At 46.1% G+C, this 14,161-nt stretch overlaps 1 protein-coding gene across 2 annotated transcripts in view; it reads left to right on the top strand.

Annotated features, from left to right (window-relative positions):
• LOC110529279 (uncharacterized) overlaps positions 1-14,161 on the top strand; it is a 54,105-nt gene that overhangs the window by 12,728 nt on the left and 27,216 nt on the right. The window contains exons 6-12 of one of the 2 annotated variants that reach the window (XM_090242446.1): positions 77-3,043; positions 8,313-8,457; positions 9,070-9,199; positions 10,137-10,238; positions 10,580-10,760; positions 11,489-11,670; positions 13,894-14,054. In XM_090242446.1, coding sequence (XP_090098572.1) covers positions 77-3,043; positions 8,313-8,457; positions 9,070-9,199; positions 10,137-10,238; positions 10,580-10,760; positions 11,489-11,670; positions 13,894-14,054 — 3,868 coding nt within the window. The remainder of the gene's footprint in view (positions 1-76; positions 3,044-8,312; positions 8,458-9,069; positions 9,200-10,136; positions 10,239-10,579; positions 10,761-11,488; positions 11,671-13,893; positions 14,055-14,161) is intronic. The other variant, XM_090242447.1, reaches the window with a different exon arrangement.

Below are 14,161 nucleotides of genomic sequence, written 5' to 3' on the forward strand. Positions count from 1 at the left end.
ACACAAGGTTAAATCAAACATTGCCATTTTTCATTTACAGGCTGTTTAAACATTCATGTGTTTTCTTTCCACCCAGGTTTGACGGTCCGAGAGGGAACGGCCCGCGGTTTGACCAGCAGCAGTCCGGTCAACAGCAGAGGTTCAACGCTCCACCGGGTCCCAGGTTCAACCAGCAGCGCCCAAGGTTTGATCAGCTTGGCCCCAGAGGACCAGGGCCTCGGTTCGGACAGCAGGGACCCCACTTCGACCACCCCCCGAGACAGAGCCCCCCAGCCCGCTTTGAAAGGCCCCCGGGTCCCTCGGCACCTTATATCGGCCCACAGCCTAAACCAGACACGGGCAAAGACACCAAACTACCTCAGGGTAAGACTGACATGCCAGCAGGCTCCAAGCCTCCTGGAATTAAACCTACTGGGCCAGCTAAACCAGTAGCAGTCAGTACAACTAAGCAAGGTGCATTGACAGAACCAGGGGATATGTCAGAGGACATGTTGGAGTCCCTTGGGGGCTTCTTCGTCCAAAACGACCCCATCCCTCAGACGAAAGCAGAGGCTGATGCTGCTGCTGCTGCTGCTAGTAAGGACTCCAAAAAGGAAGAGGTGACCCCCCCTGCTGCTGCCGGTGCCAAGCACCCCTCTTCTGTAACCCCGGAAACCGCTTCCCCTGCCAAGAACGCTCTCAAACCAGGTGGACCGGCCGGGCCGTTGAAGACCAACGTCAGTAACAACAACGGGCCTCAGGGACCACAGGGGCCTAAGCCTCACGGACCGGAGCCGCCGAAGACCAACACAATGACCAACCAACCCGCTGGTCTTCTGGGGCTCATGGGCCGTGGTAGAGGGGGACGTGGCCAGCCTCTAGGGCCTGTAAGAGGGGAGGAGGACGGAGGTAGAGGACGAGGGGAGGCGGACGGAGGGATGAGGGGAGGGAGAGGACGAGGGGAGGCGGACGGAGGGATGAGGGGAGGGAGAGGACGAGGGGAGGCGGACGGAGGGATGAGAGGAGGGAGAGGACGAGGGGAGGCGGACGGAGGGATGAGAGGAGGGAGAGGACGAGGGGAGGCGGACGGAGGGATGAGGGGAGGGAGAGGACTAGGAGAGGCGGACGGAGGGATGAGGGGAGGGAGAGGACGAGGGGAGGCGGACGGAGGGATGAGGGGAGGGAGAGGACGAGGGGAGGCGGACGGAGGGTTGAGGGGAGGGAGAGGACGAGGGGAGGCGGACGGAGGGATGAGGGGAGGGCGAGGGGAGGCAGACGGAGGGATGAGGGGAGGGCGAGGGGAGGTGGACGGCGGGATGAGGGGAGGGAGAGGGCGAGGGGAGGCGGACGGAAGGATGAGGGGAGGGAGAGGACGAGGGGAAGCGGACGGCGGGATGAGGGAAGGGAGAGGACGAGGTGGTCTATGGGGACGTGGAGGGAAACAGTCGGGTATCCCAGACTTCAGTCCCAACACAATCCCTCTGGGAGGTGGGAGGACGGAGGACGACATGGAGGGGGTTCCTTACGACTACAGACCTCCTCATGACGAGATGAGATCACAACATGGAGGACCAGAGGAGGACTGGCAGGACTGGCAGCAGGACCCTTCACTGGAGAAACCTGAAGGTCCTCCTCTGCCTGAAGAGGAGATGTGGGTCCCTGAAGAGCACTACTACCCTCCAGAGGACTACTACGAAGACCCAGGGAGAGGAGGTCCCCCTTTGGGGAGAGGAAAGCCTCTAGATGGGCACCACTGGGAGGAAGCAGACCCCCCACCTCCAGAGTACTGGGGAGAGGAAGGAGATCCCTACTGGATGGACCGGAGGCCCCCTCCTCATGGCATGAGAGGAGGCCCCCGAGCCCTGTTCCCCCCTGGGCGTGGTCGCCCCCCACGAGGCAGGCCCGGCTTCATGCACCAGGGTGGTCCCAGACGCCCCCTTCCTCCTCCTCACGGAGCCATAGACCCCCATGAACCTCTCGGATCCCCCATGGATCCTGACGATGACATGGACCCTCTGGGACCCCCGCTGCATCGGGACTACAACCCCAGAGGGCCCATACACCACGATATGATGGAGCGAGACATGAGGGGACGGCCTCCTCCACCTAGAGAGATGATGGACAGAGATCTGATGGGGCCTGGTGGTCATCCTCCATATCACGACATGGAGATGGACCCTGGCTGGCCCCCGGGCCCCGGACGACCCCCCCACCTCGGCAGAGACGGGCCGAGAGGTCCCCCCCCGCCTCCCCATGAGATGATGGAGCGGGGAGGGATGAGGAGGCGTCCGTTGGGACCTCGGGGCGCCCCAATGGGCCGGGGCGTGATGCGGCACCCACCTCGCTCACTCGAGGACTTGGAGGGGTACCCCCATGAGGGGTATGGGGAGGGGTTTGGTGGTCCCGGTGATGATGGGTATGGAAGAACGCTGCCGCCACGTGACTGGCCGGACCACCCCTCACATGAGTACGACTGTGAGGAGGAGTATTATCCCCAGGAGCCTCCTCGTGTTGGGGTGTGGGACAGGGAGAGAGGAGGACCACTACCGGAGAGGGACTATTCTCCCTACCCTTCCCGCGGTCCTCCACCTCCCCCAGACCGTTTCAGAGATGACGAGTGGGCCGATGAGAGAGAGCGAGACCGTCCTCCATACCCCTACGAGGGAGACAGAGAACGTCCTCCATACCCCTACGAGGGAGAAGAGCGTGGAAGAGGAGGAGAGCTTCGAAGTCGAGACTTCCCGGACGACCCTTCGTACAGGCACGATGAACGCTCCTACCCATCCCCTGCTGAATGGGAGAGACCCAGACCACCCCTTCCAGAGAGAAACTACCCCCCAGATTTTGAGGGCCATAGGCCCCATTACGACGGGCGACCCGAGCCCTCTAGATCAGATCAAGGTATCCCTCCATCCACCCCTTCTCAGGTCCCTGCTCCTCCCAGTACTGGACCAGACAGTTCTCAGGAACCAGCTTCACAGGGAACTGGACCGGGCATACTGGCTCTGTCACAACGACAACATGAGATCATCCTGAAAGCTGCCCAGGAGCTGAAGCTTATCAGGTAAATTATAGAGACTCACTGTTTTTCCCCCTAAGATAGAAACTGTCTTTGGGTCTTTCCGTGTACCTGTAATATGTGTGTAATATGTATATATACAGTACCAGTTAAAAGTTTGGACACACCTACTCATTCCAGGGTTTTTCTATATTGTTACTATTTTCTACATTGGAGAATAATAGTGAAGACATCAAAACTATGAAAATTAGCCACCCTCATGTAGTAACCAAAACATTTTTATACAAATCAACATTTATTTTAGAAAAAGTAGCCACCATTTGCCTTGATGACAGCTTTACACACTCTTGGCATTCTCTCAACCAGCTTCAAATCAAATTGTATTTGTCACATGCGCCGAATACATCAGGTGTAGTAGACCTTACCGTGAAATGCTTACTTACAAGCCCTTAATGCAATTCCAGAAATGGAGTTAAGAAAATAATTACTAAATAAAATAAAGTAAGAAAGAAAAAAAAGTAACAAGAAAATTACATAACAATAACGAGGCTATATACATACTGAGTCAATGTGGAGGCTATATACAGGGTATTACGGTACAGAGTCAATGTGGAGGCTATATACAGGGTATTACGGTACAGAGTCAATGTGGAGGCTATATACAGGGGGTACCGGTACAGAGTCAATGTGGAGGCTATATACAGGGTATTACGGTACAGAGTCAATGTGGAGGCTATATACAGGGTATTACGGTACAGAGTCAATGTGGAGGCTATATACAGGGTATTACGGTACAGAGTCAATGTGGAGGCTATATACAGGGTATTACGGTACAGAGTCAATGTGGAGGCTATATACAGGGTATTACGGTACAGAGTCAATGTGGAGGCTATATACAGGGTATTACGGTACAGAGTCAATGTGGAGGCTATATACAGGGTGTTACGGTACAGAGTCAATGTGGAGGCTATATACAGGGTATTACGGTACAGAGTCAATGTGGAGGCTATATACAGGGTATTACGGTACAGAGTCAATGTGGAGGCTATATACAGGGTATTACGGTACAGAGTCAATGTGGAGGCTATATACAGGGTATTACGGTACAGAGTCAATGTGGAGGCTATATACAGGGTGTTACGGTACAGAGTCAATGTGGAGGCTATATACAGGGGGTACCGGTACAGAGTCAATGTGGAGGCTATATACAGGAGGTACTGGTACAGAGTCAATGTGGAGGCTATACACAGGGTATTACGGTACAGAGTCAATGTGGAGGCTATATACAGGGTATTACGGTACAGAGTCAATGTGGAGGCTATATACAGGGTATTACGGTACAGAGTCAATGTGGAGGCTATATACAGGGTGTTACGGTACAGAGTCAATGTGGAGGCTATATACATACTGAGTCAATTGACTGAGTAGCAGCAGTGTAAAAAAAAAAGGGGGTGGTGGGTCAATGTAAATAGTCTGTGTGGCTATTCGATTAATTGTTCAGCACTCTTATGGCTTGGAGGTAGACGCTGTTAAGGAACCTTTGGGTCCTAGACTTGGCGTTCCGGTACCGCGTGCCGTGCGGTAGCAGAGAGACTTGGAGGACTGGAGTCTTTGACGATTTTTAGGGCCTTCCTCTGACACCACCTATTATTTCGGTCCTGGAAGCTTGGCTCCAGTGATGTACTGGGCCGTACACACTACCCTCTGTTTCGCCTAACGGTCAAATGCCGAGCAGTTGCCATAGCAGGCGGTGATGCAACTGGTCAGGATGCTCTTGATGGCGCTGCCAGGTCTCTGACCTCCTTCCTATCGGCTGTCTCATCATTCTCAGAGATCTGTTGTCGTCTGCAAACTTAATAATGGTGTTGGAGTCGTGGGTGACCAAGGGAGTACAGGAGGGACGCATCCCTGGGGGGCCCCGGTGTTGAGGATCAGTGTGTCAGATGTGTTGTTGCCTACTCTTACAACCTGGGGGTGGCCCGTCAGGAAGTTCAGGATCCAGCTGCAGAGGGAGGTGTTTAGTCCCAGGGTCCTTAGCTTAGTGATGAGCTTTGTGGGAACTATGGTGTTGAACGCTGAGCTGTAGTCAATGAACAGTATTCTCACGTAGGTGTTCCTTTTGTCCAGGTGGGAAAGGGCAGTGTGCTGTGCGATTGAGATTGTGTGATCTGTGGATTTGTTGTGGCAGTTTGAATTGGAGTGTGTCTAGTAGAGGTCGACCGATTTATGATTTTTCAACGCCGATACCAATTATTGGAGGACCAAAAAAAGCAGATGCCGCTTAATCAGACAATTATATTTAAAAAAATTAAACATCCTTTTTTATATTTGTAATAATGACAATTACAACAATACTGAATTAACACTTATTTTAATTTAATATAATACATAAAAAAAATCCATTTAGCCTCAAATAAATAATGAAACATGTTGGAAAGTGTTGGAGAAGAAAGTAAGGTGCAATATGTGCCATGTAAGAAAGCTAATGTTTAAGTTCCTTGCCCAGAACATGAGAACAAATGAAAGCTGGTGGTTCCTTTTAACATGAGTCTTCAATATTCCCAGGTAAGAAGTTTTGGGTTGTAGGAATTATAGGACTATTTCTCTCTATACCATTTGTATTTCATTAACCTTTGACTATTCTATGTTCTTAGTATTGCCAGTGTAACAGTATAGCTTCCGTCCCTCTCCTCACTCCTCCCTGGGCTCGGACCAGGAACACAAAGACAACAGCCACCCTCGAAGCAGCGTTACCCATGCAGAGCAAGGGAAAAAACCACTCCCAAGTCTCAGAGCGAGTGCCGTTTGAAATGCTATTAGCGCGCACCCCGCTAACTAGCTAGCCACAATCCGGAAACTATCATCTCGAAAACAAGACCTTTATTCTTTCAGTGAAATATGGAACCGTTCCGTATTTTATCTAACGGGTTGCATCCATCAGTCTAAATATTCCTGTTCCATTGCACAACCTTCAATGTTATGTCATAATTACGTAAAATTCTGGCAAATTAGGCGGCCCAAACTGTTGCATATACACTGACTCTGCGTGCAATGAACGCAAGAGAAGTGACACAATTTCACCTGGTTAATATTGCCATCTAACCTGTATTTCTTTTAGCTAAATATGCAGGTTTAAAACTATATACTTCTGTGTATTGATTTAAAAAGGCATTGATGTTTATGGTTAGGTTCACATTGGAGCAACGATACGCACCGCATCGATTATATGCAACGCAGGACACGCTAGATAAACTAGTAATATAGTAGTTAACTACCGGTAGTGATTATGATTGATTGATTGTTTTTTATGAGACAAGTTTAATACTAGCTAGCAACTTACCTTGGCTTACTGCATTTGCGTAACAGGCCGCCTCCTCGTGGAGTGCAATGTAATCAGGTGGTTAGCGCGTTGGACTAGTTAACTGTAAGGTTGCAAGATTGCTGTGCTGACAAGGTAAAAATCTGTCGTTCTGCCCTTGAACGAGGCAGTTAACCCACCGTTCCTAGGCTGTCATTGAAAATAAGAATGTGTTCTTAACATTAAATAAAGGTGTAAAAAAATATATTTTAAAAATCGGCCAAATCGGTGTCCAAAAATACAGATTTCCGATGGTTATGAAAACTTGAAATCGGCCCTAATTAATCGTCCATTCCAATTAATCGTCCATTCCGATTAATCGGTCGACCCCCAGTGTCTAGGGTTTCCGGGAAGATGTTGTGAGCCGTGACCAGCCTTTCAAAGCACTTCATGGCTACCGACGTAAGGGGAGGTAATCATTTAGGCAGGTTACCTTCGCATTCTTTTGAAAATGTCAGTGAAGACACTTGATGGTTGGTCCACGCATGCTTTGAGTACACATCATGGTAATCTGTCTGTGAATGTTGACCTTTTTAAAGGTTTTGCTCACATCGTCTACGGAGAGCGTGATCACACAGTCGTCTGGAACAGCTGGTGCTCTCATGCATGCTTCAGTGTTGCTTGCCTCGAGGAGGAGGTGTAATGGTGTGGGGATACTTTGCTGGTGACTCTGTCTGTGATTTATGTAGAATACAAGGCACACTTAACCAGCATGGCTACCACAGAATTCTACAGCGATACGCCATCCCATCTGGTTTGTGCTTAGTGGGACTAGCATTTGTTTTTCCACAGGACAACGAACCAACAAACCTCTAGGCTGTGTAAGGGCTACATAACCAAGAAGGAGAGTGATGGAGTGCTGCATCAGATGACCTGGCCTCCACAATCACCTGACCTCAACCCAATTGAGATGGTTTGGGATGAGTTGGACTGCAGAGTGAAGAAAAAGCAGCCAACAAGTGCTCAGCATATGTGGGAACTCCTTCCAAGACTGTTGGAAAAGCATTCCTCATGAAGCTGGTTGAGAGAATACCAAGGGTGTGCAAAGCTGCCATCAAGGCAAAGTGTGGTTACAATGAAGAATCTCAAATATAAAATATATTTTGATTTGTTTAACACTTTTTTGGGTTACTACATGATTCTACCATTAAAATTATAGACTGATCATTTCTTTGTCAGTGGGCAAACGTACAAAATCAGCAGGGGATCAAATACTTTTTTCCCTCGCTCTATACAGACACACACACACACATGTATTATTATTTCGGTAAAGAAAACAATTTTAAAATCCCTGGCCAAACCCTCCCCTAACCTGGTTGACGCTGGGCCTGTTGTGTGCGGCCCTATGGGACTCCCGATCACGGCCGTTTGTGATACAGCCTGTGATCAAACCCGGGTCTGTAGTGACTCTTCTAGCACTGCAATGCTGTGTCACTCAGGAGCAAAATATTGAGTTGAACCACCCCCTTTTGTCCTCGGAAACGCCTCAAATTCTTCGGGGCATGGGCTCTACAAGGTGTCGAAAGCATTCCACAGGGATGCTGGTCCATGTTGACTCCAATGCTTCCCACAGTTGTGTCAAGTTGGCTGGATGTCCTTTGGGTGGTGGACCATTCTTGATACACACGAGAAACTGTTGAGCGTGAAAAACCCAGCAGTGTTACAATTCTTGACACAAACCGGTACGCCTGGCACCTACTACTAAATAAATATATATATTTAATATATTTATAATTTAAATTCAGTAATGTTTTTCACAACTGTTTTTGTGAGAGACCTCTATACTTAGCCTGAGTACTAGTCTATTTGTGCTATCATTCCACTCCTTGTCATGCAATATTTGGCAAATGCGCAGAGTACAAGGTGTGGAATGTTAACACAAAATAGGTTATGGATTCCAGGCTACATGTATGCATATTAGTAAATGTATCACATGTAATTTTTAATACAATGTAGGTCTGTTTCTCTGGTACTGAACAGAGAAATGCAGGAGAATAAGACTGAGGGAGAGGCCCTACCCATCACGTCTGACCCCAAGACGGAGCTCCCTGCTGGGCTACTGGGGCTGGAGATCCCCCCTGAGGTCCGGAGTGCCCTCCAGGTAGGCTAAACTACAACTCATTGTGTCCCTATTCTCTGTATACTTCTTTTGACAAAGCTTCATAGTGTCTATATCGTTTATATATATATCATGTAAGTGTTGGACATTATACAGTGGGGCAAAAAAGTATTTAGTCAGCAACCAATTGTGCAAGTTCTCCCACTTAAAAAGATGAGAGAGGCCTGTAATTTTCATCATAGGTTTACTTCAACTATGACAGACAAAAAAAATCCAGAAAATCACATTGTAGGATTTTTAATTTATTTATTTGCAAATTGTGGTGGAAAACTTTTGACAAGGCTTCATAGTGTCTATATCGTTTCTATATATATATATATATCTCGTGTAACTGTTGGCTGCAGGTCAAATTCGAAACGCGTTTATTTCCAAGCTGTATATTCAAGTAGTTATTATATGTTAAATTCTCACTGTTGCTAGTCACAGTACCGTTGTTGTTTATCTGTCACAGTCTAACAATATATTTGAAGAAGGCTACTTTAATTATTGTCCAGTGTCCATTTTTTTGGGGGGTGGGGCAGTTACAAAAGATAAATATTTACCGTTGTTGTTGTTGTTGTTTATCTGTTACTGCACTGTTTTGTCCTCTCCCAGGCAACCAACCTTATGTCCAGCTTGGCTCCTACTAAATTGACATGGGGAGACACCAAGCCTCCAGATACTGGTTACGTGTCCACGGCTCCTCCAGTCACCCCCAAGACTGTCGACTATGGTCATGGACATGGTAAGGAGAGAAATGAGGAGCAGGGTTTGGGGGGGGGTTCATTTTCCATTTTGTAATTCCAGTCAAGTCAGAAAGTGACCTAAATTCCAGTTACAATTTCAGATGTTCTTAATTTTAAAAGCAATGAAGAGAATTTGGAATTTCAGTGTACTTCCTGAATTGAATGGAATTTATATTTCTCTCTCTCTGTCTCTCTCTCTCTCTGTCTCTCTCTGTCTCTCTCTCTCTCTCTCTCTCTCTCTCTCTCTCTCTGTCTCTCTCTCTGTCTCTCTCTCTGTCTTTCTCTCTGTCTTTCTCTCTGTCTTTCTCTCTGTCTCTCTCTCTCTCTCTCTCTGTCTCTCTCCCTGTCTCTCTCCCTGTCTCTCTCCCTGTCTCTCTCCCTGTCTCTCTCTCTGTCTCTCTCTCTGTCTCTCTCTCTGTCTCTCTCTCTGTCTCTCTCTCTGTCTCTCTCTCTGTGTCTCTGTCTCTCTCTGTCTCTCTCTCTGTCTCTCTCTCTGTCTCTCTCTCTGTCTCTCTCCCTGTCTCTCTCCCTGTCTCTCTCCCTGTCTCTCTCCCTGTCTCTCTCCCTGTCTCTCTCCCTGTCTCTCTCCCTGTCTCTCTCCCTGTCTCTCTCCCTGTCTCTCTCCCTGTCTCTGTCTCTCTCCCTGTCTCTGTCTCTCTCTGTGTCTCTCTCTCTCTCTGTGTCTCTCTCTCTGTGTCTCTGTGTCTCTGTGTCTCTCTCTGTCTCTCTCTGTCTCTCTCTGTCTCTCTCTGTCTCTCTCTCTGTCTCTCTCTCTGTCTCTCTCTGTCTCTCTCTCTCTGTCTCTCTCTCTCTCTCTCTCTCTCTCTCTCTCTCTCTCTCTCTCTCTCTCTCTCTGTCTCTCTCTCTGTCTCTCTCTCTGTCTCTCTCTCTGTCTGTCTCTGTCTGTCTGTCTCTCTCTCTGTCTCTCTCTCTCAGACCTCGGTGCTGCCACGGTGGAGCGGATCTCTTACGGTGAGAGGATTGTTTTGAGACCCGATCCCTTACCTGACAGAGAGAGGGAGAGGAGCTATGAAAAAGGTGAGTTGATATTAATTCTTGGATGGTGATCGTTTTTTGAGACTCCGTAGCAGCTAATACTCGTTATGATTTTTTTTTCATTTTTTTTTTTTTTTAACATATTGTAGTTGAACACACTTGTCCGTCTGAATAAGAAGGTCTGCTAGGTCACTTAAAAATATGAATGTTATGCGTAACTATCAACAGTGGCAAAATATATGAACCCTCCTTATGTCAATCTGTTGATCCGTTGCTGAAGCTTGCAACGTCAAGGGGGCGATTCCCGCCTGGAAATGTATGGACATGTCTGCTAAATGGTAGATATTATTGTTGTTATACCGATATCCTCCTTTCCCTTATAGAACCCCTGGGCCCCCTGAGAGACCCCTACCACAGAGACCTGTACTACGACAGACGACCGGTGGACCCCTACATGGAGCGCAGGGAGTACAGCAGGGAGAGGGACATGTACAGAGAGAAAGCTCCCATGGACTTTGAAAGAGAACCATACGAGAGGGAACGCTATCCGCCTCGAGATGACAGGTATATCCGGTTCTGATTTAGGAGGGTTTGAGCAATCTGGTTCTGATTTAGGAGGGTTTGAGCTATCTGGTTCTGATTTAGGAGGGTTTGAGCTATCTGGTTCTGATTTAGGAGGGTTTGAGCAATCTGGTTCTGATTTAGGAGGGTTTGAGCTATCTGGTTCCGATTTAGGAGGGTTTGAGCTATCTGGTTCTGATTTAGGAGGGTTTGAGCAATCTGGTTCCGATTTAGGAGGGTTTGAGCTATCTGGTTCTGATTTAGGAGGGTTTGAGCTATCTGGTTCCGATTTAGGAGGGTTTGAGCTATCTGGTTCTGATTTAGGAGGGTTTGAGCTATCTGGTTCCGATTTAGGAGGGTTTGAGCTATCTGGTTCCGATTTAGGAGGGTTTGAGCTATCTGGTTCTGATTTAGGAGGGTTTGAGCTATCTGGTTCTGATTTAGGAGGGTTTGAGCTTAGAAATACAACAACTAGATTGATCAATCAATCAAATATTTTCAGAAAGCCCTTTTTACCTCGGCAGTTGGAGGGCAATACTAAGTAGAACTACCAGGAAATGTGTTCTGTTCTTACTGCTTCAAGCAAACATTTCATTCCGTTATATCACACTGTGACTAGTCCGGCTGGTTGGTGTAGCCTTGTGATTATTGCCTTCTCCAGGGCCCACTCTAAAACTCTTCATAAATGGGTATCCAGATGTGCAGTGTTCTGATCTTGTCTATCTGTCCAGACCACCCCCCGGCCATCCTCCACCTCGCCCGGGCTTCAGGGAGAGGGACATGAGGGAGGGCAGCCGGACCAGTAGAGATGGAGAGGAACCTTATGGAAGGCCTGGGGGTTATGACAGACCTCCGTACGAGCGTGGGCCTGAGCGTGGGCCTGAGCGTTTCGATCATGGTGCTTCACCGTACGGTAAGACGGTCTCGAACAGACATGGTGCAATGCAAATGTCTCTGTATGTGAGTGGGACTGATTTGTACACAGAACAAAAATTACACTGTCCAAAAGAGAAGTCCCTGAAGCTACCAGGCCTTCAGAAAGTATTCACACCCCTTGACTTATTCCACATTTTGTTGTTACAACCTGAATTCAAAATGTGTATAATATTTTTTTTTAAAGCTCTCACCCATCTACACACAATACTCCATAATGATAAAATGAAAACCATGTTTTTAGAAAATGTTGCTAATTTATTGAAAATTTAAATATCTCATTTACTTAAGTATTCACATCCCTGAGTCAATACTTTGTAGAAGCACATTTGGCAGCCATTACAGTTGAGTCTTTTATTGGCACGTCGCTAAGAGATTTACACTCCTGGAATGTGGAACATTTTCCCATTTGTTCTTTTCAAAAATTGATTCAAGCTTTGTCTAATTGGTTGTTGATCGTTGCTAGACAACCATTTTCAGGTCTTGCCATAGATGTACAAGTCAAAATTGTAACTGGGCCCCTCAGGAACATTCAATGTCGTCTTCGTAACCAACTCCAGTGTAGATTGGGCCATGTGTTTTAGGTTATTGTCCTGCTGAAAGGTTTCACAGTGTCTGGTGGATAGCAGACCGAACCAGGTTTTCCTCTAGGATTTTGCCTATGCTTAACTCCTGTCCGTTTCTTTTTTTTTTTAATCCTGAAAAACTCCTCAGTCCTAAACGATTACACGCATACCCATAACATAATGCAGCCATCACTATGCTTGAAAATATCAAGTGTTAAAAAGTTGATTGCTTTGCCACATTTTTTTGCAGTTTTACGTTAGTGCCGTTTTGCAAACAGGATGCATGTTTTGGAATATTTGTATTCTGTACAGGCTTCCTTCTTTTCACTCTGTCCTTTAGGAAAGTGTTTTATTTACAATGTTGTTGATCCATCCTCAGTTTCCTCCTGTCACAGCCATGAATCTATGGAACTGTTTTAAAGTAGCCGTTTTGGGTGAAATCACTGAGGGGTTTCCTTCCTCTCCGGCAACTGAGTTAGGAAGGACGCCTGTATTTTTGTAGTGACTGGGTGTATTGATACACCATCCAAAGTGTAATTAATAACTTCACCATGATCAAAGGGATATTCAATGTCTGCTTTTTTATTTTTTACCCATCTACCAATAGGTGCCCTTCGCTAGGCATTGGAAAGCCTCCCTGGTCTTTGTGGTTGAATCTGTGTTTGAAATTCACTGCTCGACTGAGTGACCTTCTAGATGTATGTGTATGTGTGGGGTACAGTTTTGGAAAACCTGCCTTATCTTTGAGGTTGAATGTGGGGAACATAGATGAGGTGGTCATTAAACAAATCATGTTAAACACTTATTGTTGCACACAGAGTCCATGCAACTTGTTATGCATATTAGTAAGAACATTTAATTTATTTATTTAGGCTTGGCATATGAAAGGGGTTGAAATACTTATTGACTCGAAGACATTTCAGCTTGTAATTTTTTTCATTTTTTTTGTAAAAAAAAAAAGTGTGTGTGTGTGTGTAGTCCAGTGACCTAACAATCTAAATGTAAACCATTTTAAATTCAGGCTGTAACACAACAACATGTTGTATTGAAAGGGAGTGTGAATACTTTTGAAGGCATTTTAAACACATAAAACAAGCAAAAAGGTATTTAAGGCATCTTCCGTTGTCTACGTCTTTTCATGCCACTTGGTTGTGAAGTAATGAAGAGAGTATTAGTATAGTATTAGTAATATTAGTATTAGTATATTAGTATTAGTATATTAGTAGTATTAGTATATTAGTAGTATTAGTATATTAGTAGTATTGGTTATATTAGTAATATTAGTATTAGTATATTAGTAGTATTAGTATATTAGTAGTATTAGTATATTAGTAGTATTAGTAGTATTAGTTGTATTAGTAATATTAGTAGTATTAGTATATTAGTATATTAGTAGTATTAGTATATTGGTAGTATTAGTATATTAGTAGTATTAGTATATTAGTAGTATTAGTAGTATTAGTATATTAGTAGTATTAGTTATATTAGTAATATTAGTAGTATTAGTATGTTACTAATATTAGTATTAGTATATTAGTAATATTAGTATATTAGTAATATAAGTATTAGTAATATTAGTATTAGTAACATTATTATCTGTTTCTTTTTTCTACTGGCTGTCCCGTCCTGTGGTCCAGGCGAACGGAGGAGTTACCCAGAAGAGAGAGGAGGAGGCCCCACGTCGTCCCACCCTCCTCCCCCACCGGCTGCTCCTCCTTCCAGGATCGAGAAGAAACCGGAGACCAAGAACGTGGAGGATCTTCTCAAACTACCAGGCCGAGACACTCGTCCAGAAAGGGTGAAAATAAATGGCTGCTCGCTCAGTCACTCCTAATCACTTTACACTTCACCATAAATGATCTGTTATGTGATGATACTGTAGTGGCCAGATCCGTTATGTGATAC

Source organism: Oncorhynchus mykiss, chromosome 8 (assembly GCF_057628025.1).
Source record: "Oncorhynchus mykiss isolate SJ-2025 chromosome 8, ASM5762802v1, whole genome shotgun sequence".
Taxonomy (NCBI): Eukaryota; Metazoa; Chordata; class Actinopteri; order Salmoniformes; family Salmonidae; genus Oncorhynchus; species Oncorhynchus mykiss.